The sequence below is a fragment of the Leucoraja erinacea genome, chromosome 18, assembly GCF_028641065.1.
Source record: "Leucoraja erinacea ecotype New England chromosome 18, Leri_hhj_1, whole genome shotgun sequence".
NCBI lineage: Eukaryota > Metazoa > Chordata > Chondrichthyes > Rajiformes > Rajidae > Leucoraja > Leucoraja erinaceus.
Genome location: NC_073394.1, coordinates 12,585,787 through 12,613,602, shown reverse-complemented (window position 1 = coordinate 12,613,602; position 27,816 = coordinate 12,585,787). Strand labels below are relative to the sequence as shown.

General features: G+C 43.5%; 1 protein-coding gene and 1 non-coding gene across 2 annotated transcripts; both read right to left on the bottom strand.

Annotated features, from left to right (window-relative positions):
* Positions 1-286: 286 nt before the first annotated feature.
* LOC129705663 (eukaryotic translation initiation factor 4 gamma 2-like) lies at positions 287-21,740 on the bottom strand. The gene is made up of 20 exons (XM_055649346.1): positions 21,526-21,740; positions 20,483-20,594; positions 18,203-18,271; positions 13,695-13,797; positions 11,875-12,003; positions 11,707-11,773; positions 11,474-11,625; positions 10,327-10,437; positions 9,012-9,095; positions 8,822-8,920; positions 8,600-8,741; positions 8,357-8,517; positions 6,322-6,450; positions 6,066-6,164; positions 5,534-5,749; positions 5,037-5,295; positions 3,684-3,888; positions 3,008-3,213; positions 2,724-2,845; positions 287-1,619 (listed from the first exon to the last, which is right to left on the bottom strand). Exons 7-20 carry the CDS (start codon positions 11,555-11,557, stop codon positions 1,551-1,553), a joined length of 1,986 nt encoding a protein of 661 aa, XP_055505321.1. The 5' UTR covers positions 11,558-11,625; positions 11,707-11,773; positions 11,875-12,003; positions 13,695-13,797; positions 18,203-18,271; positions 20,483-20,594; positions 21,526-21,740; the 3' UTR covers positions 287-1,550.
* On the bottom strand, positions 6,618-6,798 carry LOC129706030 (small nucleolar RNA SNORD97). Its single transcript, XR_008725001.1, has one exon. It is a non-coding gene; the product is annotated as a small nucleolar RNA SNORD97 (small nucleolar RNA).
* Positions 21,741-27,816: the final 6,076 nt, after the last annotated feature.

Sequence of the window (27,816 nt, the reverse complement as noted above, 5' to 3'; positions counted from 1 at the left end):
GGATGTCAACATATCACCTGGCCTGGTTGACCACTGCAACTCTGATCCAGTGCTGCTGCCAGGACAACAAGCCTTTATGGCCAAGACTTAATTTTTTTTTTTTCCTTTTTTTTTTAAAACAACTTTGGACTTGAAGAGACAATCCTGAAAGGTGATGACCCGTATAGCCAGTCTTACACTATTGTACTTGGTATGAATGTGCCTAATGTATAGGATTGTCACTGATATGTATGCAAACAACTTTAGTGAACTTGGGTACATGTGACAATAAAGTACTATTGAATCATTGATGTTAGGAATTTTAATGTCAATGCCAAGCAAATGTTTTTATTAAATTGCAAAAAAACTTGCATTTAAATACATTCAAAAATACCTTGATCCGATGCATTTATTACTTCCCTTTCCCAATCTTGGCAGACATGCAAAAGTTGGCAAACGCATACACCAAGCACAGCCTTCATTCGGTCTGTCTCACACCAAAACCAATCCAAAACTGTAAAGCAACGTGCATCAACCACGGAAATGCATTTTAAACAGCATGTTAGTCAAATCTGCAGCCACAATAAGCCAGTAAGCTACCATCACACCCACCTCCCACAGATCTGACTGGAGATTTTCTCCTATACCATAAGATACATGCTCTGCCCAAATTTTAGAGATGTCCTTAGATAGAACATGGAACAAGCAAATAGCTGGTCTTATCCTTCAACTTCTATACAAGAAACAATCAACAGGAAAATAAGCCATCAAGTATCACAATGTTTATTATAGATACAAGTTACTGTATATAAAATCAGGGCATGTGAACAAGTAGTGAACAACTTGATAAATTAAGTAGGCTTCATTTTGTTACTATCACACACGAGGGGTCAAAGAAAAGTTAGTTCCATTAATTTCACCATTGAATTCCCCCCCGCCCCCCCCCGTCTTAACAAGCACTTTAAAGTCCTTTACCAGGGCACGCTAGCATTGTGCAAGTAAATGAGATTAAAGACTTGCATTTGCCCAGTTTACAGGATTTAAGCATGGTTAACCCTGGCATGTACCTTAAAGCCCAAAAAGTGGAGATAGAAATACAGGCAAATTAAAGTTACAGCTGCAACCCCTTGATTACAGTTTCCAATTTATTTTGTTTTTAAACAATCCAAGGGAAAAGAAATCAAATATTGCAACGACTCAAGTATTTTGCTGAGCAAAGTGCATTTCTACAGTGTCTTGGTGTTGCTATTCAGTTTTTAAAATAACCAATGTAGAACAGCAGCCAACAGCATTGTCTTCATTATAACTACCGCTCGCACCGAGTAAATTTAGGGTTCAGTTATTGCATGCTATTCATAGGTCATGAAGTTGCCTAAAAAGGTACTGTAATCTTACGATTCAATGGTACACTACGCTTAAGACATACACTAAAGGTTATGCAGAAGTTGAGCCATGAACATGCTCCTGCGCTAAATACTGCAACAGTGGAATGAATCTCTGCAGTGGTTGGGATGAACGTAGTTACATCACAGCAACAGTATATTTGCACAAGTTTAAGGCTTTGGCCGATTTCAGTCACCCTCTTCCTCCTCAGATTCTTCCTCCTCTGCAGTTTCCAGCCAGGTTAGCCACTGATTCACCTGCAAATATTAAAAAAAAAATCCATTATCAATTCAACGGGGACTTACTCTAGCCAAAGGCTGGAATGCAGAATGAAGACCATATGGATGGGTTTCAACATCCGCAGGTAAAGATAGTTCCAACCTCAGCTTGCTCATTTATTGTTGGCAATCACACCAAATCAGCCCACATTCACTTACACTAAAGCAACCAGTGCATGCCAAAATACCCCCATTATATCATCCTTGATATACCTGCTTTGACACAAGTTGACAATTCCAAGGCCTTAAAGAATGATGAGCATTTACAGAAATCCAGAAGAATCCACCAGCACAAGAACTGATAACAAGACATGGTAAATGGTAGGGAATTGAAGAATGCAGGTGAACAGAGGGATCTGGGAATAACTGTGCAGTTCCCTGAAAGTGGAATTTCATGTAGATAGGGTGAGTAGAAAGCTTTTGGTGTGCTGGCCTTTATAAATCAGAGCATTGAGTATAGAAGTTGGGATGTAATGTTAAAATTGTACAAAGCATTGGTGAGGCCAATTCTGGAGTATGGTGTACAATTTTGGTCGCCTAATTATAGGAAGGACGTCAACAAAATCGAGAGTACAGAGGAGATTTACTAGAATGTTGCCTGAGTTTCAGCAACTAAGTTACAGAGAAAGGTTGAACAAGTTAGGGCTTTATTCTTTGGAGCGCAGAAGGTTAAGGGGGGGGGACTTGATAGAGGTCTTTCAAATGATGAGAGGGATAGACAGAGTTGACGTGGATAAGCTTTTCCCACTGAGAGTAGGGAAGATTCAAACAAGGGGACATGACTTGAGAATTAAGGGACAGAAGTTTAGGGGTAACATGAGGGGGAACTTCTTTACTCAGAGAGAGTGGTGGCTGTGTGGAATGAGCTTCCAGTGAAGGTGGTGGAGGCAGGTTCGTTTTTATCATTTAAAAATAAATTGGATAGTTATAGGGACGAGAAAGGAATGGAGGGTTATGGTCTGAGTGCAGGTATATGGGACTTGGGGAGAATACGTGTTCAGCACGGACTAGAAGGGTCCAGATGGCCTGTTTCCGTGCTGTAATTGTTATATGGTTATAAGACGTGCACTATAGTACAGTTACCTGAAACAAAGCTTTGCCTTTCCCTGGGAATTCCTGGCTGATATCCTCTTTCCACGCCAAGAAGGCTTCCTCTTCTATTATTTCCATGTCGTAAAAGTTCACAAAGAAGCGCAGTAACATACCTATGAATGGAGCAGTTCAAAGGTCAACACACACACAGTACACTGGATGCAACTTAACTGTCACTTACCAATTCCAATACGTATACAAATATATAAATCCAGTTTCATATAATTTTCACGTCGCAAGAGAACACAAGCCAGAATTTGCTGGTGGGAACCTACCTTTAGGGAAGTTGTGATTGTAGCAGTGCACCTGCAATGCGTATAGGGCGCTAACCTGTAGCTCTGTATGATCGTGCAGGAACTTTTGCATTACTGGCTTGAAGGACAGGAGCAGCTGCTTCTCAAGTTCTAACACTTCCTTGGAAGGAACACCTGTTGGGTCAGCACTTTCAGCTGGGGCCATCTTAGAAATATGTTGCAGGAAGCTGCAAGAGGAGGAAACATCCCAGTCAACTGCAATTCAACTTTAATCCATTTCTTAACATCTCTCCATTTGCTGGAGATTTATTCTCAAAGATGACAAAAGTAGGAACTGCAGATGCAGATTTACGAAATAGCGCTGCAGTAACTCAGAGGGCTAGGCAGCATCTCTGGGAAAACACGTTTCAGGTGAGGACCCTTCCGAATCTCAAGGGGGGTCCTGAGCTAAAACATTACCTGTTCATGTTCTTCAGATGCTGCCTGACCTGCCGAGTTAATCCAGCAATTTGTTGCCTCAGAGATTGTGCAGTTTATCCAGCCAAACATTCGCAATAGTAAAATAGAATTCTGGGACTCCATTGAACAGAAATTGTCAACAAACATCCCTTTTTACCAAGAGTCATTTTGTTTTTAAAGACAGGGAATATTTAATTTTCAGTATAAAAAGATGTGATTGCTATATATATATATATACCTGGTCAAAAGAATGTTGACAAATCCTTTATCAGTGTGTAATTTGGGAGAAATGTTATCCTTGATCCACTTATAAATGGCTTGAGGGGATGGGTCATTCTTAATTTGTTCTGCCAACTCTTTCTCCAATTTCAGAAGCGGGAACAAGAAACTGAGACCTTTGCCCTCCAGTATCTCCAACATGCGATCCTTGTTTTGGTCAATTTCTGCTTGAAAGAAATGAATGAATCACACATGAAAGCACTGCAAACTCAATTGGGAAGCAGTCAGATTATATCAACATTTAAACAGAAAACAATGGAATACTCCCCACTCTGGGCAGCTACAACGCTCAAGAACCAACAGAACATAGCAGTCTGCCTGATAGGCGGACTCTTATCTATAATACGGTACAATAGAACCTTATTTATCCCAGGAGGGAAATTGATAACAGCGGCAGTGGTACAGCTGGTAGAACTGCTGTTTCACAGCACAGGATACCTCAGTTTGATCCTGACCTGGGGTGCTGTCTATGTCACACAAAGTGGTTCAAAGTAACTCAAGGATGTATAAGAGCAACGAGGGATGGGCAGTTTTCATTGTTAGTCAAAGTGCTTCACTGGAAGGAGATGGGAGCAGATCGTGATTATGGGTCAAAATTAAAATGGCAGGTAACTGGAAGCTTGATGATGAATTTGCAAAAGACGTAGGTTGAACAAAGGTACGCACATCGTCACCGGACCTACATTAAGGTGTCCCAGCATCAACATCTCTTATCCAGTGAAAAGCTGCCAAATTTTAGAAACGGAGTTCAAGGAGATAGAGACTAGAAGTTTATATAGGATTCCACGTCAGCAAGTTCAGTGACAAGACAAACAGGATACCACAGGGAGCAAGGAAAAATATTGGATTAAATTAAATTTACTTCAATGCCGGAGGTTTGATGGATAAGACTGATGAACTGCCAGAGGAAGTGGTCGGGGCAGGTACAATAACATAACCTACAGAGTCTGGTTTACCAAAGAAAGACAAATGCAGATACATAGACAGGAAAAGTTGGGGAATATGGGTCAAACTGCAATAAATATGACCATCTTAGATGGGGCATCTTGGTTGCACTGGACAAGTTGCACTGAAGGGCCATTTCCATGTTTATAACTATATGGCACCACCAAAACTCCACAAAGTGAAAAAGTAATGAAAGGACACAAATGAAGCCAGTATCATATACCAGGCTGGTTTAGTTATAATTGGTGAAAACTGGTAATCCCTACTCCATCGCCTTCAACAAACTCCCATAGCTCAATGCTCTTGGCCATTAAAGATCCCAACCCAAAGTATGGCTCAATAACTTTCAATTTCAAGGGTCACAAACCTGGCAACATCTTCTGCATGTTGACTTTGCTCAGCTGAAAAAGGTCAGTTAGCCACTCTCGATCCTTCAATTTGGCAAGCTGTTGTAGACAAAGCAAGAATAAGGGGAATTGGGTTCCATTTTCAAAGGGCTGCGCAAGTTCCAAGAGGGTCACAAGCTCAGACATAACGGCGCGTGCTGCATACTGGGCCAAATAAGATTTCACCAGCGGTATATCCCCCTCCAGCTTGGGGCACTGGTCCAATACGTTGAGGAAAGCCTGCAAACAAATCAGAACATTTCCCATTACATGAAGCTGACTTGGCAGTCTAGGTCAAATTTAGTAACATAGATGATAGTTCCATGATAATAGACAACCTAACATGCTAAACCATATTTCAGTACTGGAGACTGGAATAATAATAAATTCAGTTCAGGCCTCCAATCCAAACAAATATCACAAGTAAAAATTCAAATAATCCCAACTATTCCACTTTAAAACTGTAAACCCCACTTACTTGCATGAAATTTTCACCCGTAATGAGCCCTTCCTGCCTGAGTGCATCAATCAGACAGCTGGCTTGTTCTTTGTCCTCATCAGAGCGATCTAGAGTCTGCACAATCATCTTGCTTAACATTTCTGGCAGGAAAGGCTTTGGTGCCCTCATTTCTTTCACTCCATTAACAGCATCTTTTACGTTAACATTAGCCAGGTAGTCTGTTAGGATAGTTTCCTGTAAAAGAATGGATTGTGAAACAGCAGTGAGGTACTAAAAGGAAATAATTGAGCTTCATTGGCCTAATCATAATTAAAAGCAGTATTCCTGTTCGAAAGTGTGCACCACTACAGACCTCATTGGTGTCACACGAGCATTTACTCCACTGACCAAGCAAAGGGATTATAATTTCCCTCACAGAGCAAAGTTGTCCCTCGAAACCAAACCAACGGTCCCAACAGAACCTTTACTTTACTCCACATCCGAGCTACTGAGAAGGATTAGATTTAATTTTCTCCGCTGCCCCCCCCCCCCAAAAAATCCAGTAACTCACGGTCAGTTTAATCAGTTCTTCTTTGGAAGGTGCTTTCTTGTTCTTCACAGGCTTCTCCTGAATCAAGGGTGGATTTGTTTTGAGACCTAGTTGAGGGGGCTGACAAAGAAACACTCGTTACCACTAACATTGAAGTTGCCCTTTACAGCAAGTTATGGCCACTCATAATTCAACATTATATGGATTACAAATCTGCTGAACCTGTGAAGGAGACAATTTAAAACAGAACTATGCCTAGCAGGGGTTAAAAACATACCTGCCCAAGGGGTGGTGTCTGAGTACGAGGAGGCTGTGCACTCGGTGGGATCATAGTTGGTGTTTGCGGTTGTAGCTTGTGCACTAGAGTTTTATTCAGCAGAAATGACTGTGCAGGCCTCAAACTGATCTGTAAATGAAACAAGCAAACTGCAATGTCATTGGCCATCTACAATACCCATACTAGTACTTCACACTTCACAGTTAGTACTAGGTAGCACTTCAAATAAGTTGTTTAATACAGATCCAAACATCTGAAGAACATCTGGTTACTTTGTCAGGTTCAAACTTGAGTGGCTGTCCTCATTTCTTAATCACGCTCACAGAACACTGGCCAGCTATCGGTGACAGTTGGAGAGGGGAAAAGGAAAGCAAAAAGGAAGTGAGGGGGCAAAGATTGGCATGAGATGTCAAGTGGGTCAAATGGCTTGCCAGATTAGCCCTCGCAATAACGCGTCATTCCTTAATCATTGGGCACCGAACCATTGAATATGTCCAGATTCAGATTACCTCATCTGCATTGATCTGTCCTTTCTTTATGAACCGAGGAGGCATGCCTTTGGATTGAGTTGTTTGCTGGGATGAGTGTCCCTGGTTTTGTCCATGGTAATGCTGGTTCTGTCCCTGTAATAGAACACTGTCACTTCCTTGTGCCAACACTACCTGCTGCCAGCCTCAGCCTTAAAAGGACAGACACACTCAACGAATAGCCAAGTAGGTCCTGGACTCTACTCTTTCCAATAGGTGTTTTCATGTCCACCAGCAACCAGGGGCTGTTTCCAGAGACAGGCACATCCCAAGCGCAGGAAGTCTCACGGCTCGATTCAGACTCAACACAGAAAATAAAGGACACCCTCGAACATGCACTCTGCAAGACTTCAGCTGCCCTGCAACCATAATGCGATGTCAGCAGCTCACTGCTCACCAAGCAGAATTGCAGATGTGCATCTCAGTTAAAACCTCAAATTTAAAACCGGGTTATTTGCTTTGGAAATAATCAACAATTCAAGACAGAAAAATAAATGTTTTCATACGAGTATTTCTCAGGTTTCTCTCACTAGCCCTAGCATGCAGTCGTTAATAATTCATTGAATGAATGGAAGAACAGCAAGCAGCACTGCTTCAGTTCACTACTACCAGAAGGTCAAAAAAGCTGCAAATATTGCACGTTAGCTGCATCAAGGCATTTCACTCAGTAACTCCCTCGGGCGGCACAGGTAGAGTTGCTGCCTCACAGCGCTAGAGACCCGGGTTCGATCCTGTCTACGGGTGCTGTCCGGGTTTGTAGGTTAATTGGTTTATTCTAAGTGTAAATTGTCCCTGGTGGGTGCAGGATTTTGTTAATACGTGTGGATTGCTGGTCGGTGCGGACTCAGTGGGCTGAAGGGACTGTATCTCTAAACTAAACTAAAACCTCACCTTGTTTCAATTAAGCTTGATTGTGTTAGACATAACAAGCAGTTGTCAATACCCAAACATTCAATAGGGTGGTTGAACTGTAACCTACTGGCATTAAATTCCAGCTGACTATCAACTGCATATGACCATGAATAGCAAGGCCACGACCAACAAACAACTTACCTCCTTCACACTGGGGCAATCAAAGCCTGATCACATTTCAAAATTGCATTATCCACTGCAGAAATTTCCATTTCGCTTGCCAGTTTAAGAATAAGGGGTAGGCCATTTAGAGCCGAGATGAGGAAAAACTCTTTCATACAGAATTGTGAATTTGCGGAATTCTCTGCCACAGAAGGCAGTGGAGGCAGATTCACTAGATGCATTCAAAAGCGTTAGATAGAGCTCTTGGGGCTAGCGGAATCAAGAGATATGGGGAGAGCAGGAACGGGGTTCAGATGTTTTTACGACAAGCAAAGGCTGCAATTAAAGACAAACTATCCCACCACCGGTTTCTCAATGGGCCATACTGTGCTCATCAAGTAGTTGGAAAAATAATCCAACATGGGTTTGTTTGCTGTAAAAAAACATGACTTATCCAACTGCTCTAATGGGGATGCAATGGTATCATCTCTTACCTGGTTAGATTTAAGGAAAGACTTGCTTCCCATTTCCCCAAACTGAGACTGAGGAGTCACATGCCCACCATGGCCATTAAAAATTTGGTTGGAACGATGTCGCCCCATGGTAGGTGAGAATCTGTCTTGAATTACTCCTGGACCAGTACCAATTCCACTACCTTCGAACCCAAAACAAAACACTGTCAGGAATTATATTAAACACACCCAAGTTGCCTCTCAAATTCAGGGTCCATTACTTACCCGGCATTTGTCCAAACATATCAGCAAGCCCCCCAAGTGGGTCTCTGTCAAATTTCCTTCCAGGTGGTATAAAAGGGCCCTCCAGAAAGAAGTCATTCCTCATTCCATGAGCCATTGACGGCGGAATAAAAACTCCCAAATCCTGAATACAAGACAAGAACCGTTTGAACCAGGATTCAAAGAAATCTCTTGATCTTAAGCTCAAAGTTGGTAGTAACCCACCTTTCCTGCTTCTTGACGAATCTGGTTTATCGTCTTTGGTCCATTGTCATTAAAAGCCTTGCGAGGAACCCAGCGGTGCTCACGCAACTCCACAGTATCCTATATCGCAGGGGGAAGAAAGAGTAGTTCAGCAGCGCACATTAATTAGTTGTAAAAACAAGAAAAAGGTCTTCAGAACTGAACAAGTTACCTGCAGTATGAAACGGATCCTAGCTGGCAATTCCTTATTTTGCATCAAGGAACGCATCCGGGCAAAGTACTGATCCATTAGAGACTAGAAAGAGCAGAAAAATCCATATAAGATCTTGAATTAAATGGGGTGGCCCAACGCGGACAGTGAACAGTTCAGCATTTAACATGCTCTTTACCAACAATGGCCTTTTAAACTACCGTATTTCATGGCAATGAAGACGCTATTTTTAACCCAAAAATAATGCACAAAAATGTACCTGCGCCTTGGGAGGCCGAAGGTCAGGTTGTTAGCCAAGAAAGATAGACTTGGCTATCCCTCAATACAGAAACATCAAGAACGAGGTTGTACTGAGGGATAGCCAAGTGTATCCCCCATTGCCGGCAGCTGATGGGAAGCTGCTGTAGAAGGACAGTGCCGCTGGAGGGGGAGGGAAGAAAGAGCTCCTTTCAGAGCATGTGGGGAGTCTGGCCCGGGTCAGCATGGCCTGTGCTGCATAATTAGGCTGGGCCGCCAGGGGTAAAGTTGCGTTTAGGATGGGGTTGGGGATTATGCCAGCAACTCACTTACTGCTGCCCTCTGGGCGCGGAGCCACCGCATTGTGGCCGGGGAGAGACATAGCTCGGGTGGCTGTGAGCGGCCGCCGGGACCGAACAGCAGAATCTGCCACCACCTCGGCGCCTCCTGCCCGCCAGCCACGGTATCCTTCGGCACAGGCGCTGGGCGGAAGGCTGGCTGCTCCGTCCTAGGCTCTCTCTCTCTATACCAGCCCCGGGGTAGGCAACCTGGGCGCTACAGCCAGCCCCGGGACTCGCAGGCGACCTGGGAACTGCAGCCAGTCCAGGGGACGCGTGGGATCTGTAAACTGAAGCCAGTCCGGGGCACGTAGGTGATGTTGCCGACCCCTGGACTAAAACAAATCCTTGATCATGTCCCGCCATTCTTTTTCCAAAATTTAACAACTTAAATTGGGGATGCGTCTTCATTGCCGGGAAAATACAGTACATATCATATGAAATTCAAACGATTGTCAAACACTTCAAAGCCATAACTTTTTAACTGTACTTCAGAACACCAGCAGTGTCATACTCGTACAAATCAAGGAGTTGTAGCCCGTTTCGAAGTTGTTCCGCTCAAAGCAAGCAAAAGGGGATCAACACAGGAGTGGCAGGTAAGACCAGTTGGAACAGTATAAAAAATCCACGAACACCAAAACATCAAATTCTTGTCGGGATAGATCTCACTTGCAGCTCAAAATGTGCAATCGGCCCGGCTTTGCCTAAAAATAAAACGTATGCAGAATTCATTGATTTACCTTGGCCTTTTCATGGTCTAGTCTAGGTCCTATTGTCCTCATTATCTGACAGAGGCACTCCAAATCCTCCCCCATATCCTTAAATTGAACTCTCTTCTTCTTTTCCAAAAGCTAAGAAAAAAAGATTTATAATTAATCGTAAATTCTCTTCATGAGCATAAAAGTATTGAAGTCCAAAGATGAAGTGAGTAAAAAGTCCTGGGGAGATAAGGATATAAAATAAACTACATTTCCAGAGAGTTGACAGACGCTGGCAAAACAAAGACATCACAGGATTAGGTTATGAATTAACAATTATTAACTTCTGAGGTCCAATGTCAAACACGAAAACAGTATGGCAAAGTTATGAGCTCAGAAGCCAGGAGGGGCACTAGAATAAGCACACAGATGGATCCAAGCATATGCTCCCAGCCAGACATATATCGGTGTTTAATGCTTGGTTTAATCTAGTCTGTTAAATCAAGAAAGCAAAAGATAGTCTGCATATTGAGCCATGGAATAATTTATGAAAACCATTCATAGCAAAAGGATTTGAGCATAGGAGCAGGGAGGTTCTACTGCAGCTGTACAGGGTCTTGGTGAGACCACATCTGGAGTATTGTGTACAGTTTTGGTCTCCTAATCGGAGGGAAGACATTCTTGCCATACAAAATTTAGAAGATTGAGGGGGATCTTGGGGAAATCTTTTAGGACCAAGATGAGAAAAACATTTTTCACACAGTGGCGAATCTCTGGAATTCTCTGCACAGAAGGTAGTCGAGGCCAGTTCATTGGCTATATTTAAGCGGGAGTTGGATGTGGCCCTCTTAACACAGGATACGGAGTTGGATGATCAGCCATGATCATATTGAATGGCGGTGCAGGCTCGAAGGGCCATATGGCCTACTCCTGCACCTATTTTCTATGTTTCTAAACCATTATGGTTGCCTCATGCCAATTCAGAACGAAAATGCATAATCCACTTTGAAAAATGTTCCCATCAACACTGTCACATGTTGCAGCAACCCAACTCCCATCAATCAAAGCCCCCAAATATTGTTTTTTCCCCCATGTTTCAATAGCAATAGCAAGTAATTTTGTCCAAAACCTGTTTGCTCAAAAGAAAACACAGAACACCCAGAAAGCAGTAACCGTCCAAGCCACTTACTGTTTTGATGCACTTATGAAGGATAGATTCGTGGATAAGATCAAGTTTGCCAAGCTCTCCAATGAATTTGATGTTGCCCAACATTTTGATCTTCGCAATGGCCCGCTGCTCTTCCTCTTCATTTGAGAGGGGGCCATCATGCTTGTCGTAGACTAAAACACAAAACAGTCTTTAGTGAGAAACCACGTTGCAAAATCACATCAAGGTAACAAATATTATAAAACTGCACCTACTATCGACATTTCTGCTACGGTTTTCAAATTCATCTTGAAGTTTCGAAATCAAAAGGCGCCTGAATGTCTGGAAGAGGGTACAGATTTTCAAAAATAAGGTCTCATGAAATTATCAATTGCACACATACACAAACCAATAGCACCCCAATTTAAACAGATTCTGCTTACCGTACTTTGCTTGTGGTGTTGCAGCTCTGGAGATGGGCCATCAAAGTTAGGAGCATCCTCTGCTAGACGCAGGCATAACTGTGCATATAGCGAGCTATACTTGGGCTCTTCAAGGGCTTTGTCTACTATCTACAACAGTGAAAGATTCCAAATCAAATCTACATACCGTGAGTGTTGAGCACAAGGTTTTATTTCATCCGACTTCCAAAATTCAGGTAACAGAGAAGGAGTCATAGCTTGGCAGAGAAAGATATGGCAGGAAAACCATATCTTGCCCATCAAATCTGCTCGACACTTGTACAAGGCACACGTATACTTCAGAGCTGCCAAGTTTTGTCAGAGCATTTCAGTATTCTAATACATGAAAATCAGTATTTTGCTGAGGAAATCAGTATTTTTACGTGGTACCATTTTGCTGATTTTTTTTTTGTTTTTTATGTGCGGTCATACCCATGTAAGAGTACAAGAATGCAAACTTCGCTACCAATTGACGTGTCTTCTACACACCTTACTTGACAGTGTATTCATTGCCATCTCTTTGTATATTGCTGTTTGAACGGCTGCTTCCTGCTTTTAGCACCAGATGATGATGATGTAGAAGCCATTTTGGAAGCCTCCCACTCCCTTCCTCGCTCTCTCCCTCCCACCCTTTCCTTTTTTTCTCCCCCACTACCCGAACAGTCTGTGACCCATAGCGCTATGTTTAAAGCCCATAACGCTCCATCCGGCAGCATTATATTTAGAACCCATAGAGCTGTAGCCGACCGCTCGTCGTTTAAATTCCCACGCGCTAACATGACAGTGCTGTTGAAACCTGGAGCGGGACAGGCAGATCAAAGTTTACAAAAATAATCCAGATCTTGAAATGTAAAATACTAATAGATTTAATATGCTATAATTTTTAGAGGTACAGTAATACTTTTTATATCCTTGCATTTTTTAAGCAGCAAGATGAAACAGGAAGTTGGGCAGATTTAAAAAAAATCCGTATTTAACAAAGCTATATCGTACATCCGTATTCTTATTTCATTTCCGTTAAAAAAAATACGGAAAATCCGTACTACTTGGCAGCTCTGATACTTTTACAACTTTTTGAAAAGAGAAGAAAGCAAATACATGATACAAGTGGGAAACAGGATAATTCCTTGCCTCTACCTCGCTACAGCCTTTGCATTTTTCTATATCTGCACTTTCTGTAGCTATATTAATACTATATGCTGCTGACTATTTTTCCTTTAACACTGCCTAATGTCATCACATATGGCACAATTTTTCACTGTACATCAGTAAATAATAATACCAAAGTGGATAACAAAGAAACAAGCACATAACATAAACCTGATCTCCCAGTGGCTCAGCACTTCAACTCCCCCTCCCATTCTGTCCTCGGCCTCCACCATGGCCAGAGTGAGGACCACCGTAAATTGGAGTAGCACCACCTCATATATCGCTTGGGCAGTTTGCACCCCAACGGTATGAACATTGACTTCTCTAATTTCAGGTATTCCTTACTTTCTCCTTCCCTTCTCAGCTCTCCCTCAGCCCACTGGCTCCTCCTCTTCCCGCCCCCCCCTTCACATCAGTCTGAAGATACGTTGCCCGAAACGTTGCCCTTTTCCTTCGCTCCATATATGCTGCCTCACCCGCTGAGTTTCTCCAGCATTTTAATCTACCTTTAATTTTCCAGCATCTGCAGTTCTTTCTTAAACAAAACATAAACACCTGCTCTGATCAAGTCTAAATGACCTATTTTTGAAAATTGTATGTAATAAATCTATGATAAGCAAAGTGAAGCAATTTTTAAACTCAAAGAAACTCACCAGTAAAATGATCCCTTTTAGGACCAGTTTTGAGTCTACACCCACATTGAGGAGCTCAAGGCATAGCTTGTCAAACTTCTCTGGAGTAAGCTTGTTCAAAATGCTGAAAGAGAGATCAGAGAATTAATATATTTAAATTCAACAGTCAGTACCATTATACACTGGCATTTTCAGCCGAACAGTGACTAATTTCATTATGATACCCGATTATGACATTGCTACCATGAGAGACCTTTCCCAAGAACAGAAATTCCACGACATCGAAACAATTCTACAAAGCATCAAATTAAAAATGCCCATTGTTGTCAAAACAAAGGATTTAAACCAAAAACTGATTGCCGTTTTTCATCAGATGAAGTGCAAGACACAGTATTTTACAGTTGATTGAACAGATACTAGTTTCTGAATGGATCCATGTTGTCAAAGTTGTTCATTGCAGAATCTGATAGGACAACTTCCATTATCACATGCCATTTTTCATTAAGTTATATGCTTCTGTGTCGTACGACTGACTATTAAAGGCAGTCATAAACAATGGGGCAAATTGACAACGTTTTGCAATTGCAGGCTGTAGAATGGTATGAAAACAGAAGCAAAACTGAATGGCAACATCTTAACCACAATTGGACAAGCAGTAATTTACCAAGCACTTCAATGGCAAGAGAACAGCACCACATTTAGCTCATTTGAATATACTTTCTTCAAGAGGGACTAGTCTTAAAATCAAGTTGTTTATAATCATTCATTAGCGAAGGAAAGCATGTTCCCAAAATTAACCACAAAGCTCATGATCACTATTATCATGATTTCACGTGACAAAACAAGGAGTTTATCAGATCAGCCAATCACCATTAACAGATCCAATGCACCAACTATGCACTGCTTTTCCTAATTTGCTCAGAAGCAAAGCAGAGCTGCTAAGTTTTGTCAGAGCATTTCAGTATACTAGTATCTGAAAAGCAGTATTTTGCTGATGAAATTAGAATTTTAATGCGGTGCCATTTTGCTGAAAATGTTTTGGTTTTTTAAATGTGCGGTCATACTCGTGTAAGAGTACAAGAATTCACAACTTTGCCACCAATTGACATGTCTTCTTCTAAGCTATGCATTCATTGCCATATCTTTGTATACTGCTGTTTGAACGGCTGCTTCCTACTTTTAGCACCAGATGATGATGTAGAAATCATTTTGGAAGCCTCCCTCTCACACTTCCTTTTTTTTCCTCCCTCCCTCACTCCTTCCCTCTTGAGCCACCCACCATTCTGTAAAATCAAGGCCAATCCCAATGTAACTGCAATCCCACTGGTAACATTTCACCACTAGGCTTAACCAGAATTCTGCCACTGCCTGAAAAATAAGCAAAGGCTCCACTGAGAAAGAGAATTCCAAATACTCATTGTTATACGAGAATTTTCCCGAACAGTCTGTTATGTGTAAAGCCCATAGCGCTATGTTTAAAGCCCATAACGCTCCAGCCGTAGGGCTATATTTAGAACCCATAGCACTGTAGCCGACAGCTCTTCGTTTAAATTCCAATGAGTTAAACTGACAGTGGGCTATTATTTTTCCATTGGCGAGTAGTAAGTTAATGAAATCGTACATCAGTATCCTTATCACATTTCTGTACAAAATACCAAAAAAACGTACTATTTGGCAGCTCTGGCAAAGGCTCCCCTGTGGTTGAAGTGCTGCACTGTATCCAACCCAAAAACTGCTGCTGACAGATCAATAGTACAGACTCACAAGTTATAGGAGTAGAATTATGCCATTCGGCCCAACGAGCCTATTCAATCATGGCTGATCTCTGCCTCCTAATCCCATTTTCCTGCCTTCTCCCCATAACCCTTGACACCCATTCTAATCAAGATTTTGTCTATTTCTGCCTTAAAAATATCCACTGACTTGGCCTCCACAGTCCTCTGTGGCATGGAGTTCCACAGATTAACTGCCCTCTGACTAAAGAAACATCCTTTCCACAGCCACTCTATCTATGCCTTTCATTATTCTGTTAGTGTCACTGAGGCCTTCCCCCTCAACCTAAACTCATGAGTGCCCAGTGCTGTTAAACACTCATCATATGCTAACCCACTCATTCCTGGAATCATTCTTGTAAACCTCCTCTAGACCTTCTCCAGAGCTAGCCCTTCCTTCCTCAGATATGGGGCCCAAATTTGCTCTCAATACAACAAATTCGGCCTGACCAGTGCCTTAGAGCCTCAGCATTACATCTGTTTTTTATATTCCAGTCCTCTTCATCTGCCAATCGCCTAACTTGTCCAAGTCCTTCTGCAGAGTCCTTGCTTCCTCTACACTGCTTGCCCCTTCTCGTCATCTGCAAACCTGGCCACAAAGCCTTTAATCCCCTTATCCAAATCATTAATATACAAGGTGAAGAGAAGCAGCCCCAACACAGACCATTGCGGAACTCCACTAGTCACTGGCAGCCAACCTCTGAGGAGGGAAAGCAGAACCAAGGATAGGATAAGGCATGGACTAAGTATTCTAGATTTACGTTTAATGTGTGCAAAAGAAATCAGTTATGGCAATGGACTGGCATCATCCTCCTGTCAGATGTGGAAAGTCAAGGAGTGCATCCAATTACAGCTATTTCAGAAGGGATGGATTGGTCAGGAGCATACACGAGGCAAGGAGGGTTAGAGACAGTTTAAGGGAGATGGTCACAGCAAAGGTTTAGCCAGATAGATGGGTATCCGTCACGAGAAGTAGGCACGTAGTGCACTAATCTCTGAGTCTATTGCCCTCTCAAACATGCAAACCGCTTTAGAAACTGTTGGGGATGAGGTGGCCACTCGGGGGCAAATTACCTAATCCAATAATTTAATTTTAGGATTTCCCAATTCTATACCATTCACTCTCAAGTTTAAGAGAATTAATTCTATGTTACAAAGAGAAACACTTTAAAATTCAGTAGCTGCAGGACATGTCTGGAGGACATGCAAAGTCACTCCTGCCACCATCGTTTGTTGTAATGCATGCCTGACTGATAATCTGTCACAAGGACACATCTCATCAGACTGTAGTCAAGGATCACACATGACAGCTCAGAATAATTCACATGGCTGGAGTAGTGATGAGCAAAAATGGAAGATTTTCTGTCCAGAGCCAGAATCTATCAATGCAATTGTGGCAATATTGTTCATGCAAGAATAATCAGAATTTAATGACAAATTCAGTGGCCACTACTGTCAAGTTAGGCTCACAGCTTGATGTCCAGATGATCCTGATGAAAACCAGATTTTACACTATAACAGAGAACACGCCAGAATGATGGCCCACTGAACTGTGTCCAGTTATGAAGCACAGAAACAGGCCCTTCGGCCCAATTCATTTGTAATATGTATCCAGCAGACATTATAACATTACCAAGACTCAATCGCCCACTGGTTTCGGAGACAATTAAACAAATTAGTTCAAATGCATTTTATGATATAATGGCCAAAGCAGCCAGGATGGCTAATCATAACCAGATTAAAACAATTTACAAAGATGACTCCTTTCCATCTAATCCTTCCTCTGGCATTTTGGTTTTTAGATCCTGCAAATCTCACAAAGTAGAATTATGTCATTATGTAAAAAGAAAAATTGTCAACCATTCCTTAATGCAAAGTGAATGCACTGTGTATTAGATACATTAGATACTTGTGTTCTAGTAAAGCCACTTCCATCACTAACTAAATAATGTTTTGAAACAAAGAGGTGCAGTGAATTGTTTCATGCTAACTCCACAAATCATCAAATTATCTGCATTCTGAAACTGAAGAGCACATCCCCTGTCTAAAGTAATGGTTCCCTAAATCGAGTAAGATCAGGGCAATTTCCCTTACAGCCCACATATTATAATCTTATAAGAACAGGTTGTCACTGTAAGTGGGAAATATGAGTAACGCAAATGTTGAATGCAATATAATATCCATCCGATGTATATGGTGCACGAGAATCTGAAATCACCAATACCTCCCAGGGTTAATTGTTCAACTGAACCACCCTGCTGTCTCTCCAGGGAGTATATCCTGCTGATGGGACAGGATAAGTCTCGTGTTTGTGATAGGAGACATCTGTCATGGTAGTTAGTGTGTGAAAGCTCTCCAAATTCATTCTGGTTCTGATTATTGTCATTTCCAGTTAGCCCCATCATCCTCAATTAAAATAAATTTAAATCCTAGTTTTAAAATTTAAACCGTCATCAGCTTATTTTTGGCAAGGGCAAGATTCATTGCCCAGACACCCATAACGTACATTTCAAAACCAGGTAATTCAAGGTTTAGACTAACTAGAAAAATGTGTGTACTTGTGCGAATCCTTTAGAAGCTAGAGGATTTATAACATCAACTACCCTTTACTCAAGAGTATGTGTGGCAAATATATGCAATCAAATTGTTAAACAATGCCAGGTCTATTCTTCCCCACAACAATTATGGATTGTGGATTTATACACCGTCCAAATCCAAACATTCACCACCATAGAGTCACCATTTTCATAAACTTACCCTCTGACTTTCCTGAAGATTCCATCTTGCCGTTCTTTCTCATTCAAGGAGTTGACATCTCGTTTAGTGCTTTATGAAGGAACCCATCTCTGAACGCTAGGCCCTGAAGGTGGGAGAGGGAAGATTCCCCCCCTCCCCCACCCACACAGGGGCCAGCTGTTGAGAGATAGGAACAAAGTCTATAGCAGCTGCTCAAAATAATTCATCAACATTTATATATGAACAGCTCATTGTCAAGGTTAGGTGTAATAATGGTTGCTTTAAAGAACTCAGATTAAATACTCAATGTACACTGCTAGTTGGCTACAATCAAAGACCACATAACGGTAAACTGTGTTAATGCCGAAAATGCCATAAATGCTGAAATCTTTCAATATTAACAATCAAGGGGAACTGTCCATGCACCACAGAAATAAATGGATACAGATTTCTAATTTACAACTTCAGAATCTAGCAATTTAACAGCAGTGGTTACATTGCATGATTTACTCATGACAACATAGGCAGGGTAATAAAGTTGCACTGTTCTACAGTCCCTCAAGGAAAAAGGGAGCAGCTTATTTCAGTAGAGCACAGGCCCAACTTTCTCAATCACGTTCCGAGAATGTTAGACCTACTACCCAAATCGTCGAAGTTGATAACGTTCCACTTGTCTGCATCTGGCCCAAATTCTTCCAACCTCTCCTATCCACATACATGTCCGATTATCTTTTAAATGTTCTCATAGTATCACATGTACTAACTCCTTTGTCAGCTTGTTCAACGTATGTTTAAATCTTTCCTCTCTCCCCATAAAACTACGAGTCTGAAGAAGGGTCTCGACCTGAAACGTCACCAATTCCTTCTCTCCATAGATGCTGCCTCATCCGCTGAGTTACTCCAGCATTTTGTGTCTACCGATTTTACCAGCATTTGCAGTTCTTTCTTACATATAAAACAATGCCCGCTAGCTTTACTCCCCTACCATGTGGAAAACACGGTGGTTATTCACCTAAATTATATATTACCTGTGATGGCTAATAGATATTTGTACACAGTAATTAGACTCAATAAACATTAGTTATTAATGGCCGTATATGCAGTCACTAGTTTTAATGACCCTAAGAAAAATCTCCCAACATTCTATCCACTTTTGCATCGGAAAACATTGCACTACAGTCCGCCTATAACAGGGCAGATTAATTGGCAGCAAGATGTGCTGCAGCTGTAGAAGTTACTTCATTTATCATCCAAGATCAATGTCCATTTTAATGACAATGTTAAGCTTCAAGATTTTAAAATTAAAGCGAAGCTATGAATGGCCCTTCAAAAAGTTAATAGTTACCTGTTGCTGGCAGTCTTGGGATAGTGCTGAGGCGCACCCCTACCTCCTCCTCCGCCCGAAGAAGCACTAAAGATGTGAAAATGTTTTAGGTGAAAATCTATACCCACTTTTTTCACAACTTTAATTGCCACAAATTCACACTTCGTATTGCAAGTACTAACTAATGTACATATTTTTAACAATGGAGCCCAGGGTAGTACCCCTATTTTCCCCCAAGAAAACTGACTATTGACATGACAACCAGAAATAACTTAAGCCTATCCTCAAGTTAACCAAACACATACTTCTAGCAGTAAAATTGAAAAATAAGGAACTGCGGATACAGGTTTCTGATAAAAAGGGGTTCTGATGCAAAACATCACATATTTATGTTCTCCAGAGATGACGCTGACCCACTGAGTTCCACCAGCACTGTATCTACATCTAGTGCCTAGTATAAAATTAGAGACAGGGACGGCTAAAAAATGGATGGTTCTTGATCACGTGTTGGAATGCCATGGTTGACTGCCCCGGTACGGATTTCCACTCCATACTGCCACTTTCTGTGCAACACTGAACGGGTGATGCTCTCCCCGAGGTACCATCTTTCACATGTTAAACAGAAATCCCCCATATCAGATGTTGTGCAAAAACACTCAAAAGGGCACCTACAACTGGAAACTTAGCCCTGATTACTAATCATGTGGATAGAAAAAATATTTAAAAGGCTGTTCGAAAGTAAACACACCGTTGTGTTAGCAACTTAATCCAAATGACCCAGTGAAGCCAAAATCCTATATCCACTTTCAAAAGTGCAGGGACATGATCCAGATTTTAAAACAAATTAGAGAATTTCCAGAAAACATACAATTATGTACTAAAAGATCACTACTTCAGGGATACCATATATCAGTTATTGTACTGTCAAAATTACAGAATTGCAACTAAAAAAAAAATAAGAGCACAAAAGTAGATACCTGAAACGAGAAGCAACCCCTTCTGTAATCACACTCTCCACTTTGGCGGCTTGACAAAACGAAAAACTTCCAAAAGAAGAATATTATTGGGAAGGGTAGGGAAATGAGTTACCTAGGAGAGAATAGAACAGTAAACCTTGTGATCTAACACGACATCTTCTCCGATGATGAATCACCGGCCTACTCCACCCAGTCCAACGCACAAAGGAAAAAAACATTGCACAAAGGGGAAAATGGCCGCACCGCCCAGGGCTGAGGAAATGCAGGAAATTTTTGGCTTGTCTTTGATCGACTAACAATGACGCAGGGCAATTAAAAGCAGGATTACTTCTCCATCTACCGGAGAGGGTGGGATGAGACAATGAGAATGGGGAATTAGGGTGGGCATCGCAGACGAAGAAGGAGCACGATCCGGGGCACAAAAAGAATCAGAGGCAGGAAGAAGACGGGACAAACAGTGGATCAGATAGAGGAAACGAGATGCAATTAGACCGGCGAAAGCAAGGAAACACCAGACCTAAAGCGCAAAGGAAGGCTCGACAACATCACAAGAACAAAACCAGGGGCGGGCGAAACCTTGACTATCAAATGGACGATTAAACATGAACAAGGAAGAGACCGGATTAGATGCCGGCGTCGTGACCAGGAAGGAGAGTTTGGAAGCAGGGGCGAAGAGAGTGGCGGTGGATGGAAGGGGAAGAGGGAGGCGGCGGCCGGAGATCAGCCAACACCCGACATGCGGCAAGTGTCGCCGTCTCCCCCTACAGACCCGAGGGAGGACGGGGCCGGGAGATCTGCACCAGGGGGACAAAAATAATTCCTCCCCCCCACCCCCACAGGGCACAACTCGTCCGCATCGATATACCAGGGAAATAAAAGTAACCCTTTCACAGTCCCGCACTCAACGACAAACCCCCCTCCCCTCCCGCGCAATAATAAAAAAATCGAGACCCAGGCCTCGAGGCCTAACGCCGCCATTTTGTGCAACTTGGCCGGGTGAGCCACAAAATGGCGGCGCCGCCCTGGGCTGCCGAGCCACTCACCGCGCCGGCCTCGCAGCCCCAGTCAGCACCGCAGGTTGTTCGCCGCCTCCAAACCGAAATAAAAATGAAAAAAAACAAAACGAGGGAGTGAAAACGGTCATTAAATTATCACTCGACCGCGCCCGCTCCACATAGATGGCAGCGTTAGGCGGGAACCGTACACGAGCGAGACAAAGAAGCGGAGCTCTGCCGCCGCCGTCACCGTCAGTTAGCCGAATGGCTTCTCTTACCCTCAATGCACCGCGCCGCGTGCTGCAACCAAGCTTTATTTCCGGCTCGGCGCCGCGCCTCCTTGCTCCGCTTGCTCGCCCTCCCCCCCCTCCTCCGCGCGTGCGCGCCTAGCCACAACCAAACGTGAAACGGCCAACGTCACGCTGATTGACACCGCGCCGCACCAGCCACGTTGCTCCGTTGTGTGATACAGCCCGCCCCCTCCGCCAATCAGGCCGTGCGGGCCCGGCTCCTCGCCCGCTGATTGGACGGCGGCTTCAATGCAGCCGCACTGCGGATTGAAGGACCTGGCCACGCCCCCTGTGAGGGAGTCCCCGGCGTGGCCACGCCCACAGACGTCACCAGGCACCGTCCCCATCGCAATGCCACGCCCTTCCTCGTCACTAGGCCCCGCCCATTGACGTCACCAGGGCCCCGCACCTTTCGGCATGCCTGTCGCCCGACCACACTCTGCTCAGACCATCTCTGATTGGAGGCTGCTGACCTAGGAACCGTCCATCAATGAAGCCTTAAGGATTGTCCCTAAATGAAAGGGGCCACACAACAAACACTTGGGATTCAACTCTTACCACCCCAAGTCAATTCCTATTTTCAAACGATGGATGTCACGCCTAAAGTTAGAGAGCAAATTCATGGAGACAAATTACGGTGTCTTTCCTAACACTGACCACTGTTTACGGCAGAGAGCACATTGATTCAGTATGCCCAAGAACGAAGGAGGCTGTCGAAAATGGTGAACATTTCCTGGTCCAGCCCAGGTACTGACCTCCCCACTATTAAAGGGATGTACATGAGGCGCTGCTTCAATGACCCACACCACACTGGCTACGCTCTCATCTCGTTGCTACCATTCGGAAGAAGGTACAGGAGTCAAAGAACCATCAGGTTCAAGAGCAGCTTCTTCCCAGCAAATATCAGACCCTTGAACACTGCACACCCCCATCCTGGTACCTAATTACTAGGGCCTCTGTTTAGGTTGTTCTATATACCTCAGCTTGCACTGTTATGGTCTGGTTACCTAGCATAACTGGTGATTTATTGAATTTTTGTATGTATATTCATTTGATTTGTTGTTGCCATAATACGCCAGTAAAGCGCAAAAAAAATATTGGTTCTTTCCTAGTGAGTACTTCCAGTTTTTAACTTCAGGGGGTGAGTAACCCTTGAGTTATCAAGAAGGAACTGCAGATGCTGGAAAATCGAAGGTACACAAAAATACTGGAGAAACTCAGCGGGTGCAGCAGCATCTATGGAGCGAAGGAAATAGGTAACGTTTCGGGCTGAAACCCTTCTTCAGACCCTTGAGATGTTGAATTAATGTGTTCCAGATGTTAATGACTCATTGTGAAGTCAAGCACTTCCTGTGTGCCTCTAGATCTCCTTGATCATCATCTGCTTTAATCTGTATATTTCACACCTTTCATTTTCTTTGTACCCCTTCATACCTCTAGTTTCTCTCTCTCCTGACTCCCAGTCTGAAGAAGGATCTCGACCCAAAACACCGCCCATTCCTTCTCTCCAGCGATGCTGCCTGTCCTGCTGAGATACTCCAGCATTTTGTGTCTAATCTTCAGTGTAAACCTGGCCTGTCAATTTAACGAGTAGATAATCTGCTCCGAACCACTTTGATTCATCATGATGATTGAACCTGAAATCTAATCTGCCTCTGCCTAATCACCCTTCTTTCAAGGTCCTCGCTGACAAACCAATTTCTATAATGGATCACATAAGGAATACTGGTACGGGTGAAAAAGAGCTCGGATTTACTGCAAGCATATGTTACGCTTTGTTCAATTAAAGTTCCTCAGCAAAGGGATCATTAGGAGGCGCCTCTAAAAGGCAGTCAAGATTATCAAGGATACACAACCACCCTGGCCATGCTCTCATCTCGCTGCTACCATCGGGAAGGAGGTGCACAAGGCTGAAAACCGTGACCATCAGGTTCAAGAACAGCTTTTTCCCAGCAACTATCAGGCTCCTGAACACCGCACAACACTGACCTCCACAACTATGATCTTCTGTAGGCTGTGTCTTTCGTTGCGCCACAGACTTCAGTTTTGCACTGTTATGGTTGCTCAGTATTACGATTATTAATTTATTGTATCATTGACAATTATATATTTATCTGTGTGTTTACCGGCTTTTTAAGTTGCAGCAATTAAGTTTTTAATTGTTCCTTTGCAAATACATAAAGGATCGTTGGTGTTTAATTGTCATATGTACCAGCAACAGAAGAACAACATTCTTACTTGCTGCAGCTTAACAGGCTGCAAATTAACATAAGATGATATATAATAATCAATAATACAATTAATTAACAACGTGACATTTAAACCCTCTAGACTTGAATTCAATTGTAATTGAAGAAGCAACTGGAAGATGCAGGAGAGATGATAAAAACATTCAGCCAGAGGGAGGGGGTTAGAAATGCTCATTCCTTTGTGCCAGCTCCTGCAGCCTGGTTTAAACAGTCGCTGGGTGTGTATGTGAAGGGATTTATCGCCCTTCATAAATCACCCAGACCAGGAGGCTGAGCAGCCTCCAGGAGCCGCTGGCAAATGTTTCAGACTATTGTCTGTGTCGCTTCAGGGAGCAGTGAAGGTATGTCTGGAGTCCCATGGGAGTCCAGGCGGATTAGGATGACAGATTCCTTCATGTGTCTGTCTGTCCACTCCCCACATTGATGCTACCTGAGCCACTGAGTTCCTCCAGCTCTAAGCGTTTTACTCAAGATTCCATTATCAGCAGTCTCTTGTGTCCCCCAAACGTACTTGATTTTAAAGAGGATCTGAATTCATCTCACTTTTAGACTTTAGAGATACAGCGTGGAAAACAGGCCCTTCAGCCCACCAAGTCCGTGCCGACCAGTAATCATCCCATACACTAGCACTATCCTACACACAAGGAACAATTTACAATAAACTTATTAGCAGAGCAGATAAACAAGGATGTTCAAGAAGGAACTGCAGATGCTGGAAAATCAAAGGTACACAAAAAAGCTGGAGAAACTCAGCGGGTGCATCAGCATCTATGGAGCGAAGGAAATAGGCAACATTTCGGGCCGAAACCCTTCTTCAGACTGATAGGGGGTGGCGGGCCTATTTCCTTCGCTCCATAGATGCTGCTGCACCCGCTGAGATAAACAAGGATAACACTTGAGGGCCTGAGCTACAGAGAGAGATTGGGGAAATCAAGACTTTATTCCTTGGAGTGCAGAAGGCTGAGGGGTGATCTTACGGAGTTGTATAAAATGATAAGGGGAATAGATAGGGTGAATGCACAGAGTCTTTTACCCAAATTAGGGGAATCAAGAACCAGAGGGCAAAAGTTTAACGTGAGAGTGGAAAGATTTAATAGGAACCTGAGGGGCAAAATTTTTCACTCAGAGGGTGGCAGGTGCTATAGCAGCATTTAAAAGGTACTCGGAGAGATACATGGATAGGAAGGTTTAGAGGGATATGGGCAGATGGATCCTTGTTTATCTTGTTTAAATGGCATACGAGTTGGGCCAAAGGGCCTGTTTACCTGCTGCGTAACTCCCCGACTCGATGATCAACAAGGGCTATTGTCTAAACGTGGGGAGGGATTCCCTCTGCCCCACACTCTCAGGCAGTGAGTTCCATACCTCATCTTTTACTGAAAATCTCCTTCCTTTCGATCCCTCGACCCGTACGTTCAGTGTTGTCGTCTCACTGACTTTACTGCAAACACATAGATCCTTACTGTTCACAAAAACAGAAATACTGGAAGAACTCAGCCAGTCAGGTAGCCTCTGAGGTCAACATTTCAGGTCAGCGTAAACAGCAACGACTCCATCAGTCTCGCCACTTTAGTTTTAGTTTTGGAGAGGCAGCGTGGAAACAGACCCTTAGGCCCACCGAGTCTGCACTGACCAGTCACCCGTGCACTAGTTCTACCCTACACACTAGGAACAATTTACAGAAGCCAATTAACCTACAAACCCACACATCTGTGGAATTTGGGAGGAAACCAGAGCATTCGGAGAAAACACACGCAGTCACAGGAAGAATGTACAGACCCCAGACAATAGGTGCAGGAGTAGGCCATTCGGCCCTTCGAGCCAGCACCGCCATTCAATGTGATCATGGCTGATCATCCCCAATCAGTACGCCGTTCCTGCCTTCTCCACATATCCCCTGACTCCGCTATCTTTAAGAGCTCTATCTAGCTCTCTCTTGAAAGTATCCACTAAAGGGAACCGGCCTCCACCGCCCTCTGAGGCAGAGAATTCCACAGACTCACAGCTCTCTGTGAGAAAAAGTGTTTCCTCGTCTCCGTTCTAAATGGCTTACCCCTTATTCTTTCATTGACTGATGAACAAGGACCCCTAGATCCCATTGTAGTTCCCCTTTTCCCAACTTGACACCATTTAGATAGTAATCTGCCTTCTGTTAGCTGCCTTCTGTTAGCAGCACCCGTAAGCAGCACCCATAGTAAAGATCGAACCCCAAGTCGCTGGCGCTGGTGCTGTAAGGCAGCAAGTTAACCGCTGCGCCACTGCCCGGTCTCCCACTGAAAAAAGACAAAAAATCGGATCAAAAGTATACTCACTGCATCTATGCTTAATAAGGATCTGCAGATTCTGGAAAATCGAAGGTAGACAAAAATGCTCGAGAAACTCAGCGGGTGAGGCAGCATCTATGGAGCGAAGGTCTTCTACTATAGATGAGGCTCTCACCAGGGTCTCTTCTATACCCCGCAACTCTGCTCTCACTCCCCATCCTCCCACTCATAACAAGGGCAGAGTCCCCCTTGTCTTCACCTTCCAACCTACCAGCCGTCACATACAACAAATAATCCTCCGACATTTTCGCCACCTCCAACAGGATCCCACCACCGGCCACATCTTCCCATCTCCTCCCCTGTCTGCTTTCCGAAGAGACCCCTCCCTCCGTAACTTTGTCCCTTCCCACCCAAACCACCCCCTCTCCTGGCATTTTCACTTGCAACCGCAGGAAATTCTACATTTGTCGCTTTACCTCCCTCCTTGACTCCATTCAAAGACCCAAGCAGTCTTTCCAGGTGCGGCAGAGGTTCATCTGCACCTCCTCAAACCTCATTTATTGCATCTGCTGCTCTAGGTGTCAGCTGCTCTACATCGGTGAGACCAAGCGTAGGTTTGGCGATCGCTTTGCCCAACTCCTCCACTCTGTTCGCATTAACCTACTTGATCTCCCGGTGGCTCAGCACTTCAACTCCCTCTCCCATTTCGAATCCGACCTTTCTGTCCTGGGCCTCCTCCATAGTAAATTGGAGGAGCAGCACCTCATATTTTGCTTAAGCAGTATACAGCCGATCGGTATGAACATTGACTTCTCTAATTTCAGGTAGTCCCTGCTTTCTCCTCCCCTTCTCAGCTATCCCTCAGCCCACCGCCTCCGCCTCTTCCTTTCTTTTCCCACCCTCACATCAGTCTGAAGAAGGGTCTCGACCCGAAACGGTGCCTGTTTTCTTCGCTCCCTAGATGCTGCCTCACTCGCTGAGTTTCTCCAGCATTTTTGTCTACCCTCACTGTACCTATAGGGCTGAGATCTTTTTACCGTTATAGCTTACGACCTTTGACAAATCCCATGATTCCTTTTGTTTTTCGGAATACCGAACTCGCTTATAGAGTAATCAGATCATCAGATACAGGTATGATTGTCCATTTTAGCTCCTTGTCTCTAGACTTTTAACTTTCACCCACAGGAAGGAATTGCAAAGAGATTATTTACTGAGGCAAGAATGCATAGAAAACACTAAACGGAATTGGTCAAGAATTGAAATCAAAGTTAATCCTCTTTGGAATCAAGGCTCGGTTGTTGGAGAAAACACAAAGTGTTGGGTTAACTCAGCGGAGCATCTCTGAAGAACATGGATTATGTGACGTTTCAGGTCGGGAACCTACGGGAACTTGATCCGCTGTTACTCCAGTAATTTACTCCAGTTCCTTGGTTCTACTTCCCGGTAGAAACAGAGAATTGCAGATGCTGGTTTATACCACAGATAGACACAAAGTGTGGGTGTAACTGAGCGGGTCAGTCAGCAGCTCTGGAGAAA

What these genes read in the sequence shown, in the direction of transcription:
- LOC129705663 (XM_055649346.1), bottom strand. Translation starts at nt 11,557, where the DNA reads ATGTTGGGCAACATCAAATTCATTGGAGAGCTTGGCAAACTTGATCTT. An exon ending in TATGTTTGGACAAATGCCGG is followed by an intron (nt 8,518 to 8,599) that starts GTAAGTAATGGA and finishes TTGGGTTCGAAG; the next exon opens with GTAGTGGAATTGGTACTGGT. An exon ending in CATGCAGAAGATGTTGCCAG is followed by an intron (nt 3,889 to 5,036) that starts GTTTGTGACCCT and finishes TCTTTCAAGCAG; the next exon opens with AAATTGACCAAAACAAGGAT.